Genomic DNA, 26,324 nt, shown 5'->3' with positions numbered 1-26,324 from the left:
ACACGTAGTCCATGAATGGAATGAATACGGTTCTTCTAAAATATTGCTCTGGATTTTCTAATGCAACACCACGATCCTGCTGGCGGACGCCGGCTCGTCGGCTGGTGATTTCGACATTCATTTTGTTTGCCACGGCCTGCACTTGTGCAAATATTTTCGAGAAGAAGGCAGTGGCACTGTCTCGGTCATTCTGAATAGTCTCCTGTACCAAGTGTAGGTCGTCCATCGCGGCGCTCATGTCGATGCTGCTCGACTGCAGCCTCTTTGACAGCGGCAGAGTCAATGCAAGCACATTCTTCGCCACATGCAGGCTCACGAGGAATGCTGGTGACAGAAGTGCCAACGCCAAACTATTCGCCTGAGTGGAACTTTCACCACTGCCATTGTCTTGAATTTCCTCTAGTGCTGCGATCACCGCTTCAAAAAGACTGACAAATGAAAGCACTGCATCATGCTTTTCCACCCAGCGCGTTTCGCATAATCCCAGAAGCCGCTGCCTTGTGGACTCTGGGCACATCAAACTTATCATTTTTCTCAGAACGTGCGAACGGTTAGCAGATTTCGGAAAAAAATTCGATGTTTCCTTTAGCGTCCCAAAGCAGTTTCGGATATCTGTAATGGAGCAGGCCGCACACAAAACTAGGTCAAGGGAGTGGCTGGCGCAATGTGTGTACAATGCGGTCGGATATTTTTTGCGAACGACGGCTTGCACACCATTGGTTCTACCTGCCATAGAGCTTGCGCCGTCATACCCTTGGTCACGAAGGTGTTGCATGTTAATTCCTAGGTCAATGAGAAATTTGATAATTGTGTCGGCAAGGGCTCTGCCGTTTTGGTCCTGTATTGGCACAAAGCCTAAAAACACTTCTTCGATGTTGTCGGTATCCTTGTTCAGGTACCTTGCGCAAACGGTAAGCTGCTCAATTCCAGCAATGTCTGTAGTTTCATCGGCAAGTACTGCACAGCAGCCTGAGGCGTTTACTTTTGCAACCAATCTTTCTTTGATGACTTCGCCAGAAATTTCTATAATTTGGTTTTGTACCGCTGGGCTTAAATACGAGGCATTACTGGGGCCGCCCTCCAGGTGGTCCTTCAGAGCTGTATCGCCACAATCGGCTCGCATTCGAAGTAGCGCTCTGAAGTTTCCTTCGTTTTCCGCGGAGACGGCGCTCAAGTCCAGAGGACCGCTGTCCCTATGGCCACGCAGAGCCAAAAAAGAACTGTCGCAAAAAAGAAGAGCGCAAAAAAGAACTGTCTCAACAACAGGCTGCAATTTTCTTCTGTTTTCTCTTATTTGATTTTGTCTGCCCTGGTCCAGCTGATCAACCACACTAGGTGCGTTTCCTAAGAACGTTTGCATAAAGTTATCAGCCACCAGTTGACAATCATGGCGATATTTGGTGCTTTCGTGCGCATCAAAGATTTCGAGAGCGTGCTTCCATTTCTGGAAAGGCTTAGACACGAGGGCTCCAGTGCGTGCATGTTGGCCCTTGCCAACCTCCGGCCCGCAGAACAGGATGCACACTCGACAAAAAGCACCTTGTTGAAGGTCTCAGTAGCTCAACCATCGATATCTATCGAGCCATGCCGACTGAAATCTTCGGGTTTGCTTCAAATCTTTCGTAGATTTGAATCTGTATCCTTGAGGTGGAATCCACGGAGATGTCAGAAGCTGATATCTGGTCTGGTCTTCCATTGTTGAGTAATTCGAGTGCAGCCCTATGTCAAATTTGCTTGTTAGGACCGTTTGCGCATCTGAAAGAGTTAAATATTTGATATCACTATACGTGGTTCGATACATGAGCGATCTGTTTCTAAATTGTGCACAATAACTGAACGAATAAGAAAAATATGTGTGAATTCTCACCAGATGAGCATGTTGAGCCTGTCGGTACAGACGCATGCTTCTCAGTTTCCAGATGTGGCTCTGGCACCAGTCCTTCGTCTCTTGTGTCAGTAGAGATTTTTTGTCTTGAACCAGTACCTGCGCAAACCACAAGGGAAAAAAATAAACAGCAGCCCTCTCTTGTCGCTATACCCAATGACCCAATAATGCGCCATCTTTGTTTATAAGCTCCTACCGCAATGTATATAAGTAGCATAATGTTCGGTGTGTGAAACTGCACCTTTGGCCTGCGCGAGCAAGGTGTTTCCTGCCATGCTCAGCGTAACGCGCTGGTTCACCGGTTTGTGACTTAGAAGCTGTTTTCGGACTAAGAAGCGGAATCTATACGTGTTTAGGGGAAACAGCGTAAGATGTGCCACCTAGGCTAAGGGTGCAGTGGCGACAAACTCAATACGAGTTGTAGAAAAACCAAATTTTTTAGACTGCGCCTCGTCATAGCTCCGTCAGCCCCGTGGTTATCCGGCCTGTTCAATCCTACGCGTGATCAAAACCAGACGTGAAAATTGCATGTCAGGGAAGGGGACATTTTTTTTAGCGTGAGTAGCGATTTTTTCTATTTTTTATGCAAACCATGGAAGGGAGCGCTCCTCTGTGTTCTTGAAAAGAGAGGAATTTTTTCTTTGAAGGGGGAAGAGGGTTGTCTCATCACGCGACTGAAGGACCTACTGAATAAAAAGACAGCGCAAGGCTTGATCCACAGTGCTTTTCGTCCTGCCGGCATCGTCGGCATTGTACGCCGGTGTGGCGAAAACATTTTAAGAAAGGCAGCGACAACATCGAAATAATGATTTCGAAACCGAACATGATTGAATTTCAAGCAGTTGCATGACTGAAGGAAAAAAATAGGACATATACAGAAAAGGTCTCAGTACTGAAAAGAATGCATGCAAACAAATGTCTCCACGAATGAAGGTCAGGAGACCTGACTTTTATGAGAAAGAGTTGCTGTTACATGTTGGTTATGCTAACGCTTACTTTCGCAAATAATGCATCTTATTCCCCTCACTTGACTACTGGTTTATCAGTAATAATGTTGCTATTTCGCAAACGTAGCTGCCAATACCTGTCCGCCTACGAAAACCCGATTCTAGGCTTCAAGATCATGCATTTTACGCACCATACATTGAACACAAGAAAACCCGTAAAAGAAATAGCATAGTTACCTTTGCTGGCTTCAGTGTCTTGGCACGGACGCTTGGACGTAGGAGGAAAAAATGTCGATATCCTCTTCTGTGACATATTGTAATGCCGAATTCCGTGCAGTCGCTACGCAGCATTGAAGGGCAGACAGATGAACTCCGAAGACATATTAAGTTGAATATTTACACTAAAGGTTCTTATCTTCCCTGATGATCTGACGACGACGATTGTAGGGGAGGTTTCTTTGAAAGTATATTTAAACGAAAGAAAAAATATTTGCAGATTGAAGTTGAAGTTGAGCAGAGTAAGATGTAAAATAAGCGTATCAGACAGCTAACTTTGTGTGAAACCCTGAGGATCCGACCCCGAGACGTCGTGTCTCGTTGTTTTGATCGGTCACTTAGGCTCCGCCCACGACGCACGTGCCAATCAGCACCTCGTGGCGATCTGGTTGGTTGCATTCGCAAATCCGTGCATAAACTGTGGTGGACAACGCCCCCGTAACCCCGAAACGTTGGTAACTCTCTCCCACCACTAGAAAAAAGGAGAAGACGAAAAACAATTAAGTAAAACACAACAAACGAAACCACGTGCAAACACTTGAGGGCACCTGTTAAGTTCGAGCACCTCTTTTCCTAAAATCGCGAGCTGTTCGTTTATTCTGTCATATGTTCTTTTTTTTTCCCGCCGATTGGGATGCGGTGATGAATGGACAGCGCGGAGCGCAGACGGAAACGCATTACTTCGCGCCTCTGGGTTTGACGCGGGCGGCCACGGGGCGGGTTCAAAGATGGGACGCGCGCTGCGAATAGTTTCGTTTGTTTGTAATGATGCCGCAGCGCCCGGTGTCGGCGCCTCGGTTTGAGGGAAGTGGTAGGCTTGGCCGCTGCTGTATCGGGCAGGTCGACAAACTGCGGCAAGTATTCGCGGGGAGGGCTATGACGAACTAACGAGGCCGTCTGGGTGGCCCTCATTTTGTGCGATCCCGAGCACTTTGGATCAACCGCGTGTAGAAGGGTTGTTTTCGCCTGCAGGTGTCCCCGCGAGACGGTTGAATGGGCTTCTCCCGCCAGTCATTCTGGGGATCTAGGCTTGGAAACATTGGGTCGCGCAGGTCATTTAGTCGCGTGTCTCGTGCCGGCTACGTGTGGTCTTCTTTCCGGCCTGAAAACGCGACGTCGTCTGGCTGACAACGAGGGCGGCAATAACGGGACGGCGGGGCGCGTGGAACGAGAATGGGGGGGTCCGTCGGGAAACAATTAGTCGCCTATCGGCGGCGGAAAAAGGGATAAGTGCCGTGCGCGGTGTGTGGCGGCGTGCGCGGCCACAGAGTGGGGTGGGGGGGTGCTCAACAAAGCGACGTAGAATTGTCGGCTTGAATGTCTGTCGGCGACCCGAAGCGCGCGCGCCGTCTCAAAACTTTAATGACCACCAGGAGGGAAACGGGCCACCAAGGGAGAGCTGGTGCGCTTTCCGGACAGGACTCCTGGGGTTCTGGACAAAATCCTAAGATGGTTTCCGGCGCAGGTGGTTGCCTTGGTCGCCGTGCATGACAGCGCGTCAAAATTTCGGGGGGGGGGGGGGGGGGGGGGGGGGGGGGGGCTGAAGCCCCATAAGCCCCCCCCCTCCCTACGCCCCTGACGCAAAGGAATGCAACGCAAACACGAAGAGCACGCTTAGTGCCTGCGGATTTACAGCTAAGCCAAAGCGAACTTCTGTAGCCGCTAATAGTCCTGATGATAGCCGAAACGATAACCACCTTGACGAAACGGAAAACACGTTTCACCCACAATTTCGACCATGGGAAAAATCTCGCGGCTGAATTCAGGAGCTGCGGCGTAGGACGGCGCTGATAAACGTGTTCTTCGATGTGTTCGACAGGGGCAGTTCGACGCAGGATGGCACAGGTAAACAAGTTTGGCGCTCAATGGTGCAGCTGTGTGGCCGACACAAAAACATGTCCCCATGGCAAGAGCTGAGCTGAATGTGCGCTTTCGCTTAGAGCATCCTATGCAGCAGTGTACAGCTTTCTCAACTGCCACGAAAGAAAGTTTCCCACATTCATGAGCTCGCAGCAATTCTTTGCTGTTTCAGCCCCCTCCATTTTGAGTGCGACTGTAAGCACTCAAGTGTTTAGCTTCTTGTTTGATTTCATTGAGAACACTTGGAAATTTCAGATAAGTGCATTCTATACAAAGGCATTGCACTCAAGATAATACGGAAGTATTATATAATACCCCTGAACTCTGTCATTACCACACGTAGTCAAATTGATCAGCGATGATCGATGCTTATATTGCCGATTTTGACGTAGTTGATTCATGTGCATCTAATGCAGCCAAGTGGTTAGTGTAGGCACTACAGTTGTAGAATCAGTTTAAATTTTCCTGCTTTGGTGATAATATTATTTTTGGGGGTGTTTTTTGCGAGCTGAGATGCGCATTTTTGCGAGGGTGGATGTGGCTGCTGTGCTTGACAAAAAGCCTGCCATTACCATCAAGATGGCGCCGCCGGAGTGTGTGTGCGAAAAATGCTCTGAGTCGACTGTTGGCCGCCAACAATATATAGAGTGCTGCAAATGCAACATGCACTTCCACTGCAAATGCGTTACCATCGTCGGCGACGCCTACGATGAGTTGATGACGACCAGCGTGAGTGCATATGTGTGCAAAGCGTGCGAACGAGACGCCGCCTCGATGGCCACCAAACGTACCGCCAGCTTCGAAGTGCCGCGACCCAACACCGGCGACGAAGCTGCACCCGTATTGCCGAGCGGCGAATTCGCGTCGATGATACAACAGTTGTGTTTGGAGATTGACAGCCTTACAGCCGAGGTCGGGGAATTGAGAGCCGAAAACGCGTCACTCCGGCAACAAACTGAGCGAACGACCGAGCTGCTACGCAAGCTACAAGTGAACTCCGCAGCCGAATTTGCCTCATTGCAGCTCCATCTTTCTCGAAACTCGGAGCTTCTACGCACAGCGGTGAGCGTGAATCGTGTGGACCCACAGGGTCTAGCCGGCACACAAATATATTCGACCTCGCTGAAGTCGGATGACAAAGCGTGCCAACCGCCACACGAAAGTATGCGGCGACTGACAAGAGGGAAGGCGCGGCGCCTCCCCTGTCAACCAGGCCCTCGCAGTTTCCAGGTGCTAATCGAACGGCCTCTAAACACGAGGCACCTCCGCCAGAGTCGGCTGAGGCACCCGAAGACGACGACGGCTTCCAGCTTCAGCGCCGAAGCCGTGCTAGGCCTAATGTTGGCCGCAGCTCAAAGTAGACTCTCGCGGCGGTCGTGCGACCCCCACAACAACGTGCACTCTTCGTGATGCGCCCGGCTCCCGGCACCACGACATTGGACTTGACTTTGTCATTGAAAGACCTCTGAAACGGAAGTGACGTGCACTCAGCTACCATCTCGGCATCCCAGCTACTCTTCGTTTCATGTCGCGATCAAGGAGCAACATTTCGACGGCATCAACACGCCCGAGGCATGGCCCGAAGGCTGTCTTTTTCGCCCTTTCTTCGGAGCGCTGCACGGCTGGCAGGATGTGCTGCAGAAAGACACTTCTGAATAAGCATGTCGGACCCTACTTGCACCATCTATTACCAGAATGTCCGCGGCCTACGAACGAAGGCCAACGCATTTTACTCTAATGTAGCCACCACCAACTGTCCCATTATATGCCTCACGGAAACATGGCTGGACGATTCCTGCGCAAGTACTCAATTTTTCACACTTGGATACACAGTCTTCCGCCGTGACCGCAATTATGCCGCGACTAAGCAAAAAAGAGGAGGGGGTGTGCTAATCGCGATGGACAGCTCGCTTAACGTGCGCCGTAGAGGTGATCTAGAGCTTTACGAGGAAAGTGTTTGGATTGAGGTATCCGCCAGAAATGGCACCAGCTGGGAAATTATTATTTTCCACCTCTTTATGATGCTACCAACTTCATTGACCATTTTCAAAGCCTTGAGCAAATTGTAGACTTTTCAAAATATAATGTCCGTATTTGTGGTGATTTTAACCTGCCTGGGATGGATTGGGCAGCTACAGGTGTTCACGAGGTTGCTGCTGCGTCACGCCCGAAAGCATCTTTTATGTTAGACTTCATCATGTTTCATGGCCTATATCAAAAAAACACTTGCCCAAACAACCAGGGAAAATTTCTTGACATCATACTAACATCCTCTCCTGATGATTGTGTCCAGAGGGCATGTGCTCCACTAACACGGGTAGATAGTTATCATCCTCCTTTAGAGATAGTGTTTTCATTGAAAGTGGTGACGCACGTTCCTAATGCACAAACTAAGTTTCAATTTGACCGTGGGGACTTGATGATGATGATGATGATGTTGGGTTTTCTTGGCGCAAGGGCATCAAGGCCAAAGAGCGCCAGTACTATGGTGAGGATTATTCAAGTGAGAATATAAAGTACAGAATATATAATAAAAGGTATCTCAAAGTTCTGTTAAAAAAAGAATTGGTGTAGAGGGCCAAGTAAAAACATTTGTCACTATGACAGGCATTTTCTATGTGCACCCCTTGCCACCGTCTTTGCGGTAGCAATGAGTGGCCCTACCGGGTTCTAGCGTGCGATGGTGGCTCGGCTCACGGGTGATATGACAAATACCTTAAAAAATCTACGTCAGAGAGGTACTTAAAAACACGGCTAACAGAGAAAAGTGGCTCGTCTGATAAAAACAGCAATGGGTGTTGAGGGATCATGCGTGTGTACAATTCTGGAAAATGAAGCTTTCTTTGCGGTTCAAGTAGTTTGCATTCTACCAGTACGTGAATGACTGATAGCGACCCTCCACACCTCAAGCAGCGTGGCTGTTCTGTTCCTTTCAATAGGTACGCATGTGTAGCATGGGTATGGCCTATGCGCAGTCTACAGAGAGTAACCTCTGTGATCCTGTCTCGTTTCTCACGGATCGATCTACCTAAGTTGGGTTTTACCATGTGCAATTTGTTTGCTTTTTGCCCATTCCAATCTTCCTGCCATTGGTCGCGCAGCCTCTTACGTACGTACGCTTTAAGATCCTCGTACGGGACGCTTTGAATATCTAGGTCACTCCGAAGAGCTGCAGTTACAGCATTCCTGTCCACTTGCTCATTTCCGGCTATGCTGCAGTGACCTGGGACCCAACAGACTGTGATTTCAAGTTTTTGTTGGTGGGCTGAACACAGTAGTTTTAGCAATTGATTAAAGACTGGATTTTTTTGTAACTTTCCTGACGCTAAAGCCTGCACAGCACTTTGAGAATCAGTGAATATCACTGAGTTTTGGACATTGTTCTGAATAATTTATTCTACAGCCAATACAAGGCCGGGTGTTTCAGCAGTGAATATAGATGTGGCTTTAGGCATAGTCTTTGACATGGAAAAGTTTGGGCCATGTGCAGCACATGATACTGCACCAGCTGACTTGGAAGCATCTGTGTAGAAGTCAGATGCTCTGTACTTGTTCTGCAAAAGCAAAAAATGCTGCATAATTAATTGCTTTGGAGCGGTTCTTTTGTCAATCTTCATAAAAGAGAGATCACAAGAGATAGGGCATAGATCCCATGGAGGGACAAGGTCAGCAAAGCTGGTTTTCTGAGCGTCAGTGAAGGATATTCCCAGGCCTTTGGCCAGTGCCCTCACCGACAGAAGAAATGGCTCAGCCGTGGCAGGTCGCTTTTCAAAAAGCTTGATTGCCTGGTTACCTAGAGTGCTGTTCGGGTGTCCGGTCAAGGATGTCACTTTTAGAGCATAATTCAACCCAGTGTACTTCCGCTGTGTTTCAAGAGACCACTGATTGGCTTCCACATACAGGCTTAAAACAGGGCTTGTTCGGAAAGCGCCTGTAGCCAGACGAAGGCCAAGATGGTAGACAGGGTCTAGCATCTTTAGTGCTGTTCTCGCGGCGGATTGATAAACAAGACACCCGTAGTCGATGCGGGACCTCCCAAGGCTATTGAATAAGGTCAATAGGCACTTTGTGTCAGTACCCCAAGACTGGTGTGAGAGGACTTTCAGGACCATGACTGTATCCAAACATTTAACTCTAAGGCGTTTGAGGTGTGCAATGAATGAAAGTTTGTCATCAAGCACAACCCCAAGGAACTTGTGCTCCTTACCGCTATGGGTGTTTCATTGAGTGTAATAACGGGATCTGGGCGGATACCACACTGCCTAGAGAAGACCACACACGTGCTTTTTTCTGGGTTAAAACAGAAGCCATTCTCATCTGCCCATTTTGTAAGTTTGTTTGCAGCTAGTTGGATTTGCCTCTCACAAATGGACATATTACATGATTTAAAGGCAATGTGCACATCATCAACATATAGTGAGTAGGATATGGAGCGAGGCAGTGCAGTTCCTAAGGAATTCATTTTAACAATAAAAAGGGTGCAGCTAAGCACACCACCCTGCGGCACTCCATTTTCTTGGACGAACATCTTCGAGAGGACGTTTCCAACCCTAACCTGAAAGGTGCGCTCCGAAAGGTAATCTTTCAAACTGTTCAGCATGTTTCCACAAACTCCAAGGCGGCACAGATCACAAGAATACCATAACGCCAGGCTGTGTCATAAGCTTTCTGGAGGTCAAAGAAAACTGATAAACAATGCTGCTTATGAACAAATGCATCCCTGATGTAGGATTCAATAGCCACTAGGTGGTCTGCTGTAGATCTACCAGAGCGAAAACCCGCCTGGCGATTGTCTATAATACCATGGTACTCAAGAAAGTAGGTAAGGCGACGGTTAATCATTTTTTCAAAGACCTTGCATAAGCAACTGGTCAAAGCGACCGGTCTAAAACTAGTTGCAAGTGATGGATCTTTCCCCTCCTTTAGAATCGGCACCACAATAGCTTCTTTCCACACTTTTGGAAACCGCCCTGCACGCCAGATCTTGTTAAACAACAGTAAGAGCGCTTCTAGCGTGTTGTGGTGCAGGTGCTTAATCATGGTATATGTTATTCGGTCTCGCCCTGGTGATGATTTACCACAAGTAGTGAGCGCAACTTTAAGCTCCTGCATAGTGAAGGGGCAATTATACCCTACCTCAGAATGCCGTTTTTCACGTACGATCTTCCGTTCCTCTGCATTCTTGTGTCTCAGGAAGTTATTTGAATAGTGAGCTGAGCTTGATACATACTCAAAATGCTTGCCTAGGGCATTCGCTTGGTCTTGTAAAGTGTCTCCACTTGTGCTGACCAAAGGGTGCGTAAGAGTGTTACTTCCTTGGAGTGCTTTAATTCTCCTCCATACTTTCCGCGTGTCAGTATATGATGTGATTGATGACACAAAACGATTCCAGCTTTCTCTTTTCGCAATGCGCCGAATCCGTCTGCCATTGGCCTTTGCCCGCTTGAAAAGTACCAAGTTTTCAGTCGTTGGGCACCTACGCAAGACACCCCATGCCTTATTCTGTTCCTTACGGGCCTGCCTGCAATCATCATTCCACCAAGGTTTTGGCTTAGCAACCCTAGTTAGAAGAAGTCTTCAGCGCAGCTTCAATTATATGGGTGGTCAGAGTCTCAGCAGCTTCGTCAATACCGAGGTTGTCTATAAGTGTATAGTGACACTCAGAGAGCTCTTTGAATTTTTTCCAGTCTGCGGCCTCCTCCTTGAACTTTTGTGGGCATGGAGTGTTGTCTTGTTTATTGTTTAAAAGCTTGAGGCTTACTGGAAAGTGGTCACTTCCGTACAGGTTATTAATGACCTTCCACTGGAGTGCTGGAAACAGAACTGGAGAGGCTATGGCGAGATCTATGCAGGAGTACGTGGCATGTGTTGTGTTATAATATGTTGGGTCTTTCTTGTTAAGTATGCACGCTCCAGATGATAGCAGAAACTTTTCAAAGAGGCGTCCTCTAGCATCCATGCGTGCAGAACCCCAGAGTGGGTGGTGAGCATTACAATCCCCAACTAGCAGATACGGCTCTGGCAGCTGATCAACTAATGTTTCAAACTCCATAATAGAGAGCCCGTGGTCTGGAGGTATGTACAGTGAGCATACTGTTACCAGCTTATTAAAGATAATGGCTCGTATGGCTACAGCCTCTAAACTGGTCTGTAGCGGTAAGAACTGGCATGCCACTGATTTTTGCACGATAATCGCAACTCCTCCAGAGGGATGCATGCAGCCATCCCTGTCTTTCCTAAATACAGAGCAGTTCTTTAAGAAGTTTGTTTGGTTCGTCCTCAAGTGTGTCTCCTGGAGACACATAATACTTATTTGGTGTTGTGACAGCAATTCATAGATATCGTCCAAGTTTTTCAGGAGGCCTCTGCAGTTCCATTGGACTACATTATCAGCTACCATCAGCTTATGCTGAATAAGGATTAAGGAAGTGCCATGCTGTCACCCTCCCAGGCTCAAGACACCTTCCCAGGAGCCGTGACCCTAGGTGGCTTTTGCTTTGAACGGTCAAGCGACTTCCCACGCCCTATCGGCGTACCGTGCAATGGAGAGCTTGGCGTTGTGTCCATGGCTTCTTGCGAAGCCTCGACAGCAGGGCTAGGCTGGCTGGTTGCGGCAGCCTGCCTCTCAGCAGGGACCGGCACTGCAGTGCCAGCAAGGGGCCTAGCGTTGGCATCAAGGGGTGCTGGGGCCACCCTTGACGCTTCTTTTATGGCATGTGCAGTGGCCTTAGCCACCGGCACTGAGGGGGCTTGGGGTGTCCCTTGGGGCCTCGCTGGGAGGGTTCCAAGGGGAACTCGAACCGAGTGTAGCGCCGCCCCCCGTCGCGCTACATCGGCAAAGCTAGTGTGTGTGAGGAAGAGTCTCTGTCGTGCTTCCCTAAAGGTAATGTTTTCCTTATACTTCAGAGCAATTATTTCTTTTTGTTTCTTCCACTGCGGGCACAAGCGCAAGTGTTGAGAAAGAAGAGGCCGCTTAGTAACGGCTTCCGATTAGTAGAGAATAAAGAGGAAGAAGTAGGTGTGGCGCTATTAGAGAACACCCGGCCCTTGTCTCCTTCTCGCGTTATTTCACATCTTGGTGCCGAAATCCCGGCTTGATTCGGACCACTCCGACCTTTAGATAGACCGAGAAGCGAGACCACAACGATGCCGGTTGAAGCGACCAAGTTGAAGCGGAAGATCCGCCGCGGCCAAACAACGAGGCTGGTCAACGAGGTTAAGTCCGCCATCCAGTCTGGTACATCTGATGTGGTGAGCCTTCAGTCAATGCTTGATCGTCTAACCACTTTCAACGCAGATCTCACCGCCCTTAACGCTGAGTTAGAGCCCCACCTTCCGCTAGAATCCGTGGATGCAGAAATTCAGCACTGCATGGATATAGAAGAGCAAATTCTTGATGCAATGTCGATTCTCCGGACTATGATAGAGCAAACGAGAGCTGTTGTCGTACAAACTGCTTCCGGAAATAGCGCAATGCCACATGCGCAATTGGAATCTAGGCACATAGGACCTACGCTCCCGCCACTTGAAATAGCACCATTTAGCGGTGACATTATGAAGTGGTTGCCCTTTTGGGAGCAGTTTGAAGCAACCATCGACCGCAACAACGCCTTGACAGAAATCGAGAAGTTTTACTATTTGCGAACCCTTCTCACTGGTAACGCAGCAGCCTCTGTAGCAAATTTGCCGACAACCGAGGCGTGTTATCCGACTGCCAAAGATATCTTGAAGCAAAGATTTGGCGACACCGAAAGAATTGAGCAGCATTATTTATACCGGCTACGATCCCTGCAAGGTGTTTTTTCCTCGTCCAACACTGTAGCTTTAAGAAGGCTTTATGATGAATTGATGAGCCACATCGGAGGTCTCACAGCACTGAACGTGCCGACTACGTCGTATGCTTCTATGCTCATTGATATTCTCCTGAGGACCTTCCCCCAAGATATAATAGTGGACTATCACCGAAAGAAGGCTCACGAAAGAACTCTCTCAGCCTCTTCAAGGACGGACTCATCCGAGGAGCGCTTGCAGAACCTCCTTAGTTTTCTGCGCATCGAGATTGAGAGCCGCGAGAAATGCGACGCAATTCCTGATAGTTCGACGAGGCGACATGATCCACAACCCGAGTCGAATACTCCTCCGAATAAACGCCGAGTTCCAACCATTTCCGTTTTCCACAATTCAGACAACAACGGCAAAGTCTCGTGCTGCTTCTGCAACGATACCGATCACCGAGCTGAAGACTGCACGTCTCCTGTTTCAGAGGATGACAAGAAGGCTATTCTTCGCCATGAAGGACGATGCTTTCGTTGCTCGACGCGAGGACATAGAGCTTCAGACTGTCGCCGGAGAATTGTTTGTCGTCAGTGCAATGGACATCACGCTTCGTCCCTCTGCTTCCCGGTGTGTCCTAAGCAGCCAACTTCTCAGGAACACATTTCACGCGCTTCACGAGCGTACTACGCTGCAGACACATCGGAAAAGTCCACCACTGACGAGACCATCCTGCTGCAGACATTTCGAGTCTGGGCTGTATCAAAGGAAAAAAGGAGCTTCATACGAGGACTAATTGACGGGGGAAGTCAGCGAAGTTTTATACGAGAAGACGTGTCGAAGAAGTTGATGCTACCAGTCGTCGGAGAAGTCGCATTGTCCATCAACACTTTTGGGAAGACAAGTGGAGCTAAAAAACAGAGTTACCGAATCGTCCGACTCACGCTCCAGAGTCAGTACAACGAAAATGAATGCACCTTGGATGCTGTGGAGGTACCAGATATATGCCAGGATATTCTCGGAGATATTACCATTGTACCCTACGTGCGCAGGTTAATGAACTCAGGAAGAGAGATCGCGGATCTGAACAAGTTCGGGCACAGCAGTGAGACACCTGGCATCAGTGTGTTGATAGGAGCTGACCAAATGTGGCTGGTCATGACGCCAGAAGTCTGCCGAAGCACCAGCTCGAGCCTGGCAGCCATCAAAACTATATTTGGATGGACCTTTCAAGGAGCCACAGCGAGAAAATCAGATAACATGAGTCCTAAATGTATGCTCTGTGTTTTGCCCTCTTTGATAGCCCCTCAAAGAGATTTCGACACTAAACAGAAGCAATGCAAGTACTCTGAAATTGAAAACATGGCAATAGAACAAACTCATCATGCCGAAGGAATTGGCCGTACAGTGTTTCATGACTTCGAAAATAAATTGCCCAAGCACGACGAACAGTACCACGTTAGCTTTTCACGAAAGTGTGCGCTGGCTTGTTCACTGAAAGGAAACCGGAATGGATTTCCTCGTCAACCGGAAATATTGCATGTAAAGTTTGCTAACGAGTACAAGTTGTCTCAACCTGACGCCTTCATGCGGAATGTTTCCCGAGGCCGTCAAGTCACTTTTCTCCCGCACACATCAGCTCAACAGCGGCCGATTCCTGTCAGCACGAAGCGACCTGAAGGTATCGTTACTCGGACAGTTCACAAGCAAGAGTTAATTTATGGTCACGGGAGAAGAGACAGACAACACTTACATCAAACCAGGTGCAACCAGAGACAACCATCGACGAAAATGATAACTCTATGCGCTGACCAGATACGCAATTACAGACCGTAGTGGTTAGTGCAACAACCTTAGCCTAACAGATTAGCAAGTGAAAGAACTTTACGTGGACGACAAAAACGAACGCTCAACAAGTCCTTGCTCGGAGCATTTAAAGTTCCCGGGGGAGGATGTTGAGAAAGAAGAGGCCGCTTAGTAACGGCTTCCGATTAGTAGAGAATAAAGAGGAAGAAGTAGGTGTGGCGCTATTAGAGAACACCCGGCCCTTGTCTCCTTCTCGCGTTATTTCACATCGCAAGTACGCGGCGTGCTCTCCCATGCAGTTTACACAGTGGAGTGGAGCTTCACAGGTGTCAGACGAGTGGTCGGGGAGGCTACACTTTGGACATGCTGCCTTGCCTCGGCAGCTCAATGAACCATGGCCAAATCTTTGGCATTTATAGCAGCGTCGGGGGTTTGGAATATACAAACGCACAGGGATTTTAACGTAGCCTGCCTCGACAGACTTGGGCAGTACACTAGTCGAGAATGTGAGGATTACATGCTTGGTCGAAATTTCCTTCCCATCTCTACGTATTTTGATTCGTTGAACATTCACAACATTCTGGCCCTCGAACCCTTCCAGGAGTTCTTGCTGAGACAAGTTCAGAAAGTCTTTATCAGAGATAACACCTCTGGTAGTGTTCATGGATCGGTGGGGACTGATGCTTACAGGATTGTCGCCAACAGTGGTTATTTTCGTCAACTTGGCACACTGAGCTGCATCTTGTACTTCTAGGAGAAGGTCACCGCTTCCCAACTTGCTTACTTTATAACCGCCGCCTAGCTCATTCGTTAGAACTTTGGCTACCAAGAATGGTTAAAGACGTCTCATTGACAAGCCTTCTTTTTCACAGTGCATGACGTGGAACTTTAGGAAATTTTCGGATTTTTTAGGAGTGAAAAACTTCTGGACTGCTTTGTTGCATCCCCGTTTTGGAGGACGATCATGGGATGCAGAAAATGTTGTTGCCATAACAAGTGAAATCAATTCAGCAGCTATGCTGGCCGCCCACCACCGAGCCCAACCTGGGAACGCGCCAGATGCGCGTTAGCCATACATAGCTGCTATAACCCTGTTTAAGTCCTCAAGGTTGATTCCTTACCCAGGGTTAAAGGGACACTGAAGTGAATTTGTCAAGCTCCCGTTTTTGCTTGCACTGCGTAGACTGGCTCAAATTAGCACACTTTTCATCGTTTATTCGGTTGACAAATCGGTAATTATTTTACAAAGCGCGAAAGAAGAAAAACTACCATGCGCGGTTTGCGGCGGCCGCACCAACTAAAGCTGTGACGTTAGGAGGAGCGGGCACCGTGATTGGACGATGCCCAAGGTGAGCAACCAAACAAGTTTCGGTTTCGGTTCTGTAAAACACAACCGTTGGCGTTGTTGGATGGGCATTCTCAATAACTCAGTAATCATCGTACCGCGCTTCTGCCATGTTGTCAGCTGTAAAAATGCATAAAGATAAGCCTCCTAGGACGGATTGGAATCCTAGCATTCACTAGCTGAAACCTACGCCCTCCGCGTACCCGCAGGCGCCCAAATGTGACGCGCTTTTCCCCCATATTTGGAGCTTGCCTCCCTCATGCCTGTGTCGTAAAAAGCGTGTTCACACCAGTCCAAGGGTCTGTTCATTCTGGCCTGTGCCCACTGCCTGCAAGCAGTCGGTGCTTATGGCAACAGCACGCCAACGAGAACTCGCTAGCGCGCCAGTGCGAGCCTGCGTGCGTTTTGTGAACTAGTTCGTGGAGCCATGAACGTTGCGGCCCAAAAAAAGGTGAACTCAATATAGAAAACATCGGTGGAAAACGAAAAAGTTAACTTACAAAAAAAAAAAAGCACGTACCCGCGGGGATTCGAACTCGTGACTTGCAAATAGCTTGCGGTTGCATACCTAGCAACCCAGACCGCTCGGCCACGGAGCGGGCTCCGCCGGCATGGGTAATATAGGGTATATATTGTACAATCAGTTTACACTTTTATTTAGTTTTGGCATTTCAAGCAGCTTAGGTGACTATTTGTTGTATTGCGCTCGTGCATTAAGCGTCGCCCGAGTTTCCACAATAGCTCACGTCTAGCAATTGCATTTCGTAGGCGGAAAAGCGTTCGCAAATGCGTAGTCGTGCTGCTGACCGCTGTGCTTGTTCGCCCAGCGCAAAAAAGTGCTTCCCGCACCCTAGTTTTCCGCTGTACGGTACAAATATCAGTTGATTTTATTTCCTTAGTACCTATATTGACTTCGCTGACTCTTCTCCCGCCTTCAAGAGGCCTTATATTTTCTACTGGCATACCAGTCAGCGAAGCGTCGCATGTGCGCTTGTGCAGCGCTTGTGTGAAGCGACCTTGACTTGGAGCTAGATACAGTGTACAAACTAACCAAGTAAAGAAAGGCAAATTCTACCATTCACAAACGTGTCCTGGCTTCGTTTCAACTGAGCGAACGAATTGCGACGGCCCATCGGCGGCCGGTGGACAAAACGCTGGGCCGACTGACTCCGTCTGAAGGCCGGGGAGCCGTGCAGTAGCGCAGCGCGCAGCCAATTGCCAGCTTATCCCCTCCTGACGTCACACGAAAACGCCGCAGAAAATGGGCGAGCGTAAAGAGAGGAGGACAGCATTTTCGAATTAATTTTTCTACTAAATAAAATCGCGTAAACGCGCCCAGGGTGGTCGAAACATGGCCTGGGGACTCCGGACTACAATTTGCGCAAGTAATCCCGCAATGTTTACATATCACTTCAGTGTCCCTTTAACCCTCGCCGCCTGGAAATGTGTGGAAATGAGGAAAAGAAGAGATGACAGGATAGGGGTAGAAAAGAAGACAGGAAAGTGAAAGAGCTGAGAGGGAGGCAGGAAAAGGCGACTGGCTGGTTCCCCCCGGGCAGGTCAGACCGGGGGCACCGTCTGCGAGAAGCAGGGGCCAAAGTGGCGTGTTGCCTCTACCGGGGGGCCATGAAGGTCCAAAACAACCCCGGCTTTGGCTCAGCCACCAGGATTCCCTCCCCGGACACAGCTTAGCCACGCACAGCCGGGGCGTGGGTGGGTCCAACCCACATGTGCTCGGGTCCGTTGTGTTGCAAGTCACCAAGTGCCTACGGCAGTAGGCACCCCTGCGGAGCCCGGGACCGTGGTGGCGCTACTCACCAAAACACCTTGAGTACACAAGGTGCCCCCTGCGGGGGACCGTGGGGACTACCTCGGACTGTATGTGTTCCTAAGAGACTATGACTGGTCAGACGTGCTCAGTGACCACTGTGCAGAATCGGCCACGGCCAAATTGACTGCTGCACTGCAAGACGCAATGGCCAGGCTCATCCCGCAGCGCACTTCCCGTCCATCCGTGTATCCGGCTTGGTTCTCTAAAGAGCTGCGACACTGTCTCAAGCGAAAGGCACACCTGCACCACCTTCACAAAGTATCAGGCTGCCCAACAGCGTATAAAATGTTCAGCAATTGTAGAAGACAGGCCAAGCAGCTGTTGAAACGGGACAGGCAAGCCTACATTGACAGAGTTGAATTCATGCACAGTTATGGCTCACGATCATCTAAAATTTCAACGATCCACACAGCTGCAAGCAAGGCGTGTACCAATGCAACAGAAATTGCCAACCTGTTGGCTAGCCACTTCAGCTCCAGTTTTTTAGCTGTTAATACTGGCAACACTGACTATGCAGATAAGACCTTACAGGCAGACTGCCTGGCGGCAACGCCAGTGACAGAGACGGAAATCCGTGAAGCCCTTAGATAAATGAAGGCCAAAAAATCATGTGGCCATGACGGCATCCCTAGCTTCATTGTTAAGGGCTGTGGACCAATACTTACACCCATATTGAGACCCATCTTCAACCTCTGTATACAATCTGGAGTCTTTCCAACCACTTGGAAACACTCAATTGTTGCACCCATATTTAAGTCTGGTGACCCTTCCCTTGTGGTCAATTATCAACCTGTGTCACTGATTTGCTCTCTGTTTAAAGTTCTGGAGCTTATTTTGTACAGCCGCCTTTGCTCTTACTTCTCCCAGAAGCTGTATACACAACAACATAGCTTTATTCCTCATCGTTCACCTGTGACAAATCTGTGTGCTTTTCTTAGCAAAGTGGTCCCTGCAGTACATTCAAGACACCAAATTGATGTATTCTACTTTGATTTGTCAAAGGCATTTGACACTATGTCCCACTCCTTGCTGTTGCAGAAACTGGATCACTATGGAATATGTAAGATGTACTTGATGCTTTTTGAAAGCTACTTGTCTAACCATACAAACGTTGTACGAGTTGAGGGCTGTTTCTCTGGTGAATTTCGCTCAACTTCTGGAGTGCCTCAGGGAAGCAACCTGGGCCCCTTGTTGTTCTTGATTTTTATCAATGACTTGGCTGAGCGCATGCAACACTCTGAAATGCTCCTCTTTGCTGATGACACTAACACCTTTCGGCCTATAGACAGGGCTGGTGAGTGCTCTCTTCTACAAGATGACATTAACACCGTGTCAGCATGGTGTTCAGCAAACATGCTTCAAAATCAACCCATCAAAGACCAATGTGATATCATACCATCGTCGCCAGGTGCCGATTCAATTTTTGTATAAGCTGCATGGGGGTTCCATTACTCGAGCGTCAACAGTGCGGGACTTGGGTGTGCACACTGACTCATCACTAAGTTTTAAACACCACATTGAAAAAACAGCCAGCAATGCAATGAAATCCCTTGGACTCGTAACACGTGTCACGAAAGAGTTCACTGAAAGAGTACCTGCTATTTGTCCCTGTTTCGGGCTATTGTACGTTCCCGGCTAGAGTACTGCTCGGTTGTATGGAACTCTGTTCCTCAATACTTGTCACTGTCTCTGGAACGAGTCCAGATGAGATTTGTTCGAATCTATTATGATCGTTACCTTTTCCGGAAAATATATTACGCGTATGACAGAATACTCGACCACACTGGATTAAGCAGACTGAGTGACAGAAGAACACTCCTCGATATGTGCTTTCTTCACAAGCTCATTCATGGAGCTGTTGACTCTGCCGATTTGCTAACTTCCATCAATTTTCATGTCCTCACACGATGCCGTTCCTCGCCGCTATTTTATCCTGCCGTTAATCATAAAAGTCCTGTCCAGAAAATGCAACTCCTTTACAACTCACTTGAAGCGCCTGATCTGAGTATCTTTGATCGTTACAGCACTTTTGTGCAAGCTGTTAAAAATACATCTAAAGCCTGAGTGTGTACTTTGTGTTGTAAAATCATGTGAGTCAGCCATGTAATGTTTGTTCCATTGAGGTTATTTTCATTTATCATGCTCTTTTTTCGCTATGGTACACATCTTCTGAATGTGTTCTTTTGCATTGTAGAATCATGTGCGAGTCAGCCATATGTTTGTTCCATTGATGTTATTTTTATTATACTCTTTTTTCCCCATTGTACACATCTCCCTTTCCTATCCTTTCCTTTGTTTCTTCTGTGCACCACGCTGAAGGCATCATGCTGTTTGTGGGCACTTAACTAAATAAATAAAAATTGTCATGATCAAAAGGCTCCCTGCAAGTCAAATTCCAAATTATGTTGCCGGCTTTGTAATCCGACAGCGTTGAGACCTGAAAATGACACCAGCTATTCACTCATCAGCGTTTGATCGGAGTAAGGGTAGCCTTATTCTGCCAAAGCTTATTTCTGAAGCTCCCCCGCACGTCCAGCAAGTGGACCTGGCATTTTCAGCCAGTTTCCAGCAGCATTGGACTAGCCACCGATATATCTGCCAGTTGCTGTCACGTGAAATGTCAGTTGCTAGTCCAGCGTGCGTGTTCTTTTCGCTGCTTTGGGTCTACATACTATTTGCCGCGGATTTCCCCAAGATTTCCCACGAACCAACTGGCCCAGCAGCAAGCGACACTTCCACGGAGCCCACGCGCCTTTTGTTTTAGTGTCTTGGTTGGTGCCTTTCTCCTCTGACTTACCCTGAGCCAGCCCCACCAGGTGAACTTCCGCCAGCAGGGGTTGCCATTGTGGCCCTTGGGAAGGTGGGCGGCCAGCACCCCGCCTCAGGAACAGCCCGCAGGTGCTGTGTGGAACGATGCCAGCCGGGCCTCCCGGCCCTGTGGCACGGGTCACTGCACACGGCCACACTCGCAGGCTCTCGGGTAGACTCGCACAGTTCGTGCCAGGCCCTCCAGCCCTCACTGCAGCAGAAAAAGAGGTGTAGGCCCCACAGCACCCCGCTGGTCAAAGCCGCCCACCCCGGGGCTTGAAGGTCGGAGCAACCAAGCAGGGCCTTCTCTCGGCTGAGGGCCCACACCACGTGGGAGGCACCTCCACCGTGCCACTAGCATATGCCACTGACCACAGGGTCAAAATGTCTCACGATAGCTGGGCAGAGCACTGTGCTGGCAGAAAGCCTCCCAAACCTGTAGTGGCAGTGATTATCCGGTTCATCCGTAAACGCTGTCGGGGGGAAGGGACCCGTGCCCCACCAGCAGACTCGCACTGTACCCCTGGCGAGTGGAGAAACCTGCCCGGCTTCTAGTGACCGACTAAAGGTGTCCGCAAAATCCGCCCCCCGTCTTTTGTGTGGGCACTAAATGTTCAGCATCTGTTTTCCACTAGCGGCATACCGTAACCATTGCGTGAGAACAGTCGACACCAAGGTCAACACCCGTAGCTCTGCGCAACTTGTGTACCAACAGACAGCTGATTAGGTCTCGTTGAAACATGGTATGGCCCGTGTTCGTGGCTTGAGCACCAGGTTCCTGAAGGGCCACCACAGCCACAAGGTTTGTAGGTAGAGGTGAAGACGACTCTTTTGTACAGGTCCGAGAAACCTCTACGATTCCACTCTATTACCAAAAAGGGTTCCGATCTCGTTTTTTCTCGATTCCATTTCTGTCCAGGTAGACCTGTTTACTGAAGGGACTGAATTTCAGACAGATTTACGACCGGAAACATACCAACACTCTGAGCGGTACCTCGTGAAGCAGCAAATGTGTCACGTTCACCGTTCTCTATTGTGTGGAGCAGCCTGCTCGGTCCACCGGCCTCCTTAATGCGACCAGTGTCTCGGGTTAGCGTGGGTCCATGCTTTGACGTTTTTAAGTCACCTGCTGCATGGCTATCGTGACTAATTGCTGCTGTGCGTGCTGTTGAACCGCAGATTGCACGGCCTTGGGAGTTGCGCCACCGGTGCCTTTAAATGCTCCAAGCTGTGGTGCTGCCGAGCACACAGGTGCCAAAGCCTCCTCCCCATCCATGGGCCCTCCACAGTGCGTGCCCTGGCACTTTCGAGGGCTTGCAGTTTGCGAGAAACTGCACATTTTGTCTCCGGAGACCCTTCATTGCATCTCGAATTCCAGGGTTGGGTGGGGGGAGAAAAGGGTCATGGTTTGGGCCTGTTGGTGACGCATAATGGGAACTGAAAGTGCAAATTAGACACGGACAGAGAAAGGGGACAACAGGACGAGCGCTAACTACCAACAAAATGTATTTGGAAAATACCACAATATATACATGCCACGGTTTCCACTTGCATACCACAACACATGCGCAGAGACACTTATAATCGCCTGAGATAACAGAGTTCTTTTTGAGAAAGGGATATACAGATGGTGCGCTCATGCATTGAGACTGCAACCTATCTATTTTTTCAGCTTCTTTAATTTCTCTTGTTAATCTATCTTTATTCTTGCCGATTACGATGCATTTGTCGAAGACCGCTTCGCAGTGCGGTTTGTGGTGACACGTGGAACAGTGCTGCGCTAACCATCCGCCACTCCTGTTTTTGACATTGCCAGAGTGCTCGCGAAGCCGGTGCTCGCGAAGCCGCAAAGGAATATTGCCCCGATTCTTAGTGATTTGTTTTTATCCAAACTAGATAACATTGTGGCCGGCCGCCTTGACAGCATGAATGTCGTTCGTGTGGTTCGCTTTGTGGATGATTATTTATTCTTCTAAGTAGATTGTAATTGTGATGCTCTAGAATGTCACGCCGATGATGTGTTATCCATTGTTAAAGAAAATTTTAGGCCCTTCGAGTGTACTTTTGAACTTCCGATTAATAACTCAAACAATTTCTCGACATAAAGTTGACATTTCACCCAGATCACACTTGTTGGGCATACCAACCAAGCAGCAGCAAACCACTCCTCCCCATTCATTCCGCGCACTCAAAATTGGTGAAGAGGGGAATCATAAACATGTGTTTTAAGAACGCTATCAAGAAATCATGCGACCATTCAATGGCTACCAGCCTCCGTCAACAATCGCAAAGATTGTCCAACTCGGGGTATCCGGCTGTGTTGCAAATCGCTGTTGCCGAGTCCCTGCTAAAAAAGTTGCGAGCCCAAACGCAGGGAGAGCAGCCGGCCTCACTCGAAAACCGTTCAAAGTATGCGGTTCAAAGTATACCTTACCTCCACAATATTTCACACAACTTGAAGAAAATTGCTGGACGTGCCCATATTAGAGTGTTTTTTTCTGCCCCAGAAAAACTGGGCAAGTTATGCATAATGAGCAATCCCTGGGGTCAACGCTCTAGCCGTTGCGGTATAAAAGATATATGCAAGCGCACAACATGCGCAGAAAACGTGGAATATGAAATTCCTCTTTCTTGCGGCAAACGTTACATTGGGCAGACTGGTCGCTGTGTTAATGACCGGCTTCGCGAGCACTCTGGCAATGTGAAAAACGGGAGTGGCGGATGGTTAGCGCATCACTGTTCCACGTGTCACCACAAACCGCACTGCGAACCGCTCTTCGACAAATGCATCATACCCGGCAAGAATAAATATAGATTAACAAGAGAAATTATAGAAGCTGAAAAAATAGATAGGTTGAATAAATATAGATTAACAAGAGAAATTATAGAAGCTGAAAAAATAGATAGGTTGCAGTCTCAATGCGTGAACACGCCATCTGTATTCCTTTCTCAAAAGGAACGCTGTTATCTCAGGCGATTATAAGTGTCTCTGCGCATGTGTGGTGGTATGCAAATGGAAACCGTGCCATGTATATATTGTGGTTTTTTCCAAATACATTTTGTTGGTAGTTAGCGCTCGTCCTGTTGTCCCCTTTCTCTGTCCGTGTCTAATTTGCGCTTTAAGTTCCAATTTCCAATTAGGGGGAGAAGTAGAGGACGGAGAGGCCGCTCCCGCCCAGAAACTAACCTGCTCTGCAAAGGTGCCAAGGGGCGGTGAATTCTTGCCTGCGATCAATAGTCTCTCTCACTTCGCTTCCCTGGCTCATTGTTGCCAATAAGCGTTGGCCTCACCAGCTTTCACATTTTCTGATCGTCTGCTACACATTTGGCTCCTTGAAAGTGGTAATTACACAAGAGATGGTCTTTCTCAGACTACCTCAATCGTTCATAAATAATTTAATGCAAAAGTTTTTTTTCAGCCTTTCACTCGATTCAGCCAGAAAAATTTTACGGGTGAGATCACTAGTGGGTTTGTGACCCACTGAGAATTGATCGGCTATTCAGTATGTGATTGGGGAATCAAGAATGAGTGTAGTGGGGAGAAGTAGAGCGAGAAACGAGGTAAGTGCATGCTGAATGTTTATGCTAATCTTACGGGACGGCCCACAAATAATGAATATCGCCTTGAAGTAAAGCTTGAAGTCGTCATTGTTTGCGCAGCATCCCGGCATTGCCAAAAACAACGCCAATATATCTACTACATGCGTGAAGGCACCATTTTGTGGAGCAGCGGTGACGCAGAAATGGCGGGGAATTGGGCGCAAACCCTTTCGGGGACCGTCAAGAATATTAGCGGCAGAACGCGACTGAATGGACTCGTAAGTAAAAAGGGGGAGCTCAACTGTTTGGACTTCTTTCAACAAAATTTATTTGGTGTGACTCAATTATCGCTAAACACCGAAGTAAGCATCATTATTTTTCACTTAACTCCTATAGAGCGGGAGAAAAGTTAACTGGCTCTTATCGCAGTGACAACCAGGAGGACATGTATACATTTTGTTGTGAAACTCTCGTAGCGAAGCCAAAAGGGAAAGCGTGCAGGCGGCAACAGTACACTCAACGCCGTTTCGTAGTTCTGCGACGGCACGCATTAAGCTTGGGTCTTTAATATTGGCTGATGCAGTCCAAGCTCACCGTTTTTCGGACTTCTGTAGCTGGAAGACGCCTTCGCGTAGCAGACGACGCCGCGGTGCGTTTTAGTGCCCCTTTGCTTGAAACAGCAGTTCGCATCGGCATGGCCGTCGAAAAAGCCTGGGAACCTGGTGCCCCCACAGGGAACGGGCTGCTGCAAGGGGTCTCACCCATGGGGGAAGGAAAATGGCTCCGGGGTGACAGAGCCGGCAATACAGTCGGTTAGACAGGAGGACTAGGGACGCCCCCACCGGGTGGCTGCCCTAACAGCAGCACCAGCGCTCAAGAAATAAGCATTTATTCCTCCTCCGGCTAGTCTTTCAGTAAAAGTGACAAAAGCAATGACTGACCGGCTTCAGCTGTTGGGCTAGTTGGTGCATTATGAATTTTGAAAACTGCGCTAAACGGACAAAGGAAGACCAACAATGCGCACGGTTTGCCGTAATTCATATTGTAGTTCATACTGACTGATCGGCTTAGCGACTTCGTTACATAGAGGTTTCAATGGGGCTGGCAATGGGGAATGGGAAAACTGTTAAATCCAGGAAGTCCTTAGAAAGAGGTTCCCCATACCTAGGTTGAACTGTATTCGCACTGGACGACGCAGCGGCCCCTTTTTACGGCATTTGTACGCACGCAGCATCATCGTGCATTCAAGCTTCCGAATGCGCCCTACCAGCATTCTCACTTCCTCACACAGATTTAGCAAGGTCGCAGGCCCAACTGAAGGACTGTTTTGTCTTGCAAAAAAAAAAACAGCGACTCCAACGACTCTCACCAACACCACACCGCTGTTTGGACTCGGCCTTGGCCACAAAGCGATCACCACCGCCACTACTCGCCTTGCAACAGCTTCGCTGGGCACCGAGAGTTGGGATGGCGCATAACTTTTCCTCCGCGCGGCTCTGAGGGCAGCGCGCTCAAACTACGTAACATGCACAACGCCGAGCAAAGGCTCTACCTGTGACAGTTTGCGTAGAGCCAGCGTGCGTGTTCCGAGTCCCCGCCGTGGCTGCAGCCGTCCGCTCTGTCTCTCCGCATCGGAATGACGCCCACGTTCGTCGTTGTACACTGCACGGCACAGGGCTGGAGGCTGTAATATGAACCAACTCGCCCAGCAAGACGTCTTACTGGAGGCTCGGTCAAGCTCCACAGAGCATACAGTTAATACTCCACCGATAGTGCGCGAGATGGGCCCGCAACAACACGACGCCGCACGCGAACAAGGCGCGCATTACGATTGAAGCCACGTGACTGGCAGACACCATAGAGTTTCTTACAATATAACTAGAGGGGAAACTGGCGCTGCGATCGTACGCTTCAATGGGCGTGATGGGTAATTGTGGATTCGGATTGGCGCTTGATGGCTCGTGGAACTTATTATGGATTGCAGGCAGTTTCGTTTTCGTTTTTGATTTGCATGAACGCATTTGCCTAGGCGGGGTGTTGGGAGGAGTGATCAAAAATACGTTTCTCCTTGAACTGCATGCCTCGCGTGCACTGACGCCACCCTGAGTGGAATGTTTTACAACCAGAGTTGCGAATTGGGTGGGTTATCAATGCATTGCCGCACAGCGAGCATGAAAACTCAAATGACGGCGCTCTGTGCGGCGAAGTTGTCTGCTAATTAGGAGTTGCGGCACTGCTCATTAGGCAGAGCAA

At 48.8% G+C, this 26,324-nt stretch overlaps 1 protein-coding gene across 1 annotated transcript in view; it reads right to left on the bottom strand.

The window, feature by feature from the left end:
* Window positions 1-25,835, bottom strand: part of LOC144165968 (uncharacterized) — an 84,849-nt gene extending 59,014 nt beyond the window's left edge. Inside the window, exons 1-3 of the mRNA XM_077695642.1 lie at window positions 25,624-25,835; window positions 24,666-24,790; window positions 20,521-20,742 (exon numbers count right to left, since the gene is read on the bottom strand). Coding sequence (XP_077551768.1) covers window positions 20,521-20,742; window positions 24,666-24,790; window positions 25,624-25,703 — 427 coding nt within the window. The 5' untranslated portion in view covers window positions 25,704-25,835. The remainder of the gene's footprint in view (window positions 1-20,520; window positions 20,743-24,665; window positions 24,791-25,623) is intronic.
* Between the last annotated feature and the right edge of the window lie 489 nt (window positions 25,836-26,324).

This window comes from Haemaphysalis longicornis, unplaced genomic scaffold, assembly GCF_048455015.1.
Source record: "Haemaphysalis longicornis isolate Haplotype H1 unplaced genomic scaffold, Haemaphysalis longicornis Haplotype H1 scaffold_150, whole genome shotgun sequence".
Taxonomy (NCBI): Eukaryota; Metazoa; Arthropoda; class Arachnida; order Ixodida; family Ixodidae; genus Haemaphysalis; species Haemaphysalis longicornis.
Note: the sequence above shows the minus strand (reverse complement) of the source record. Positions and strands in the feature narration are given on the sequence as shown.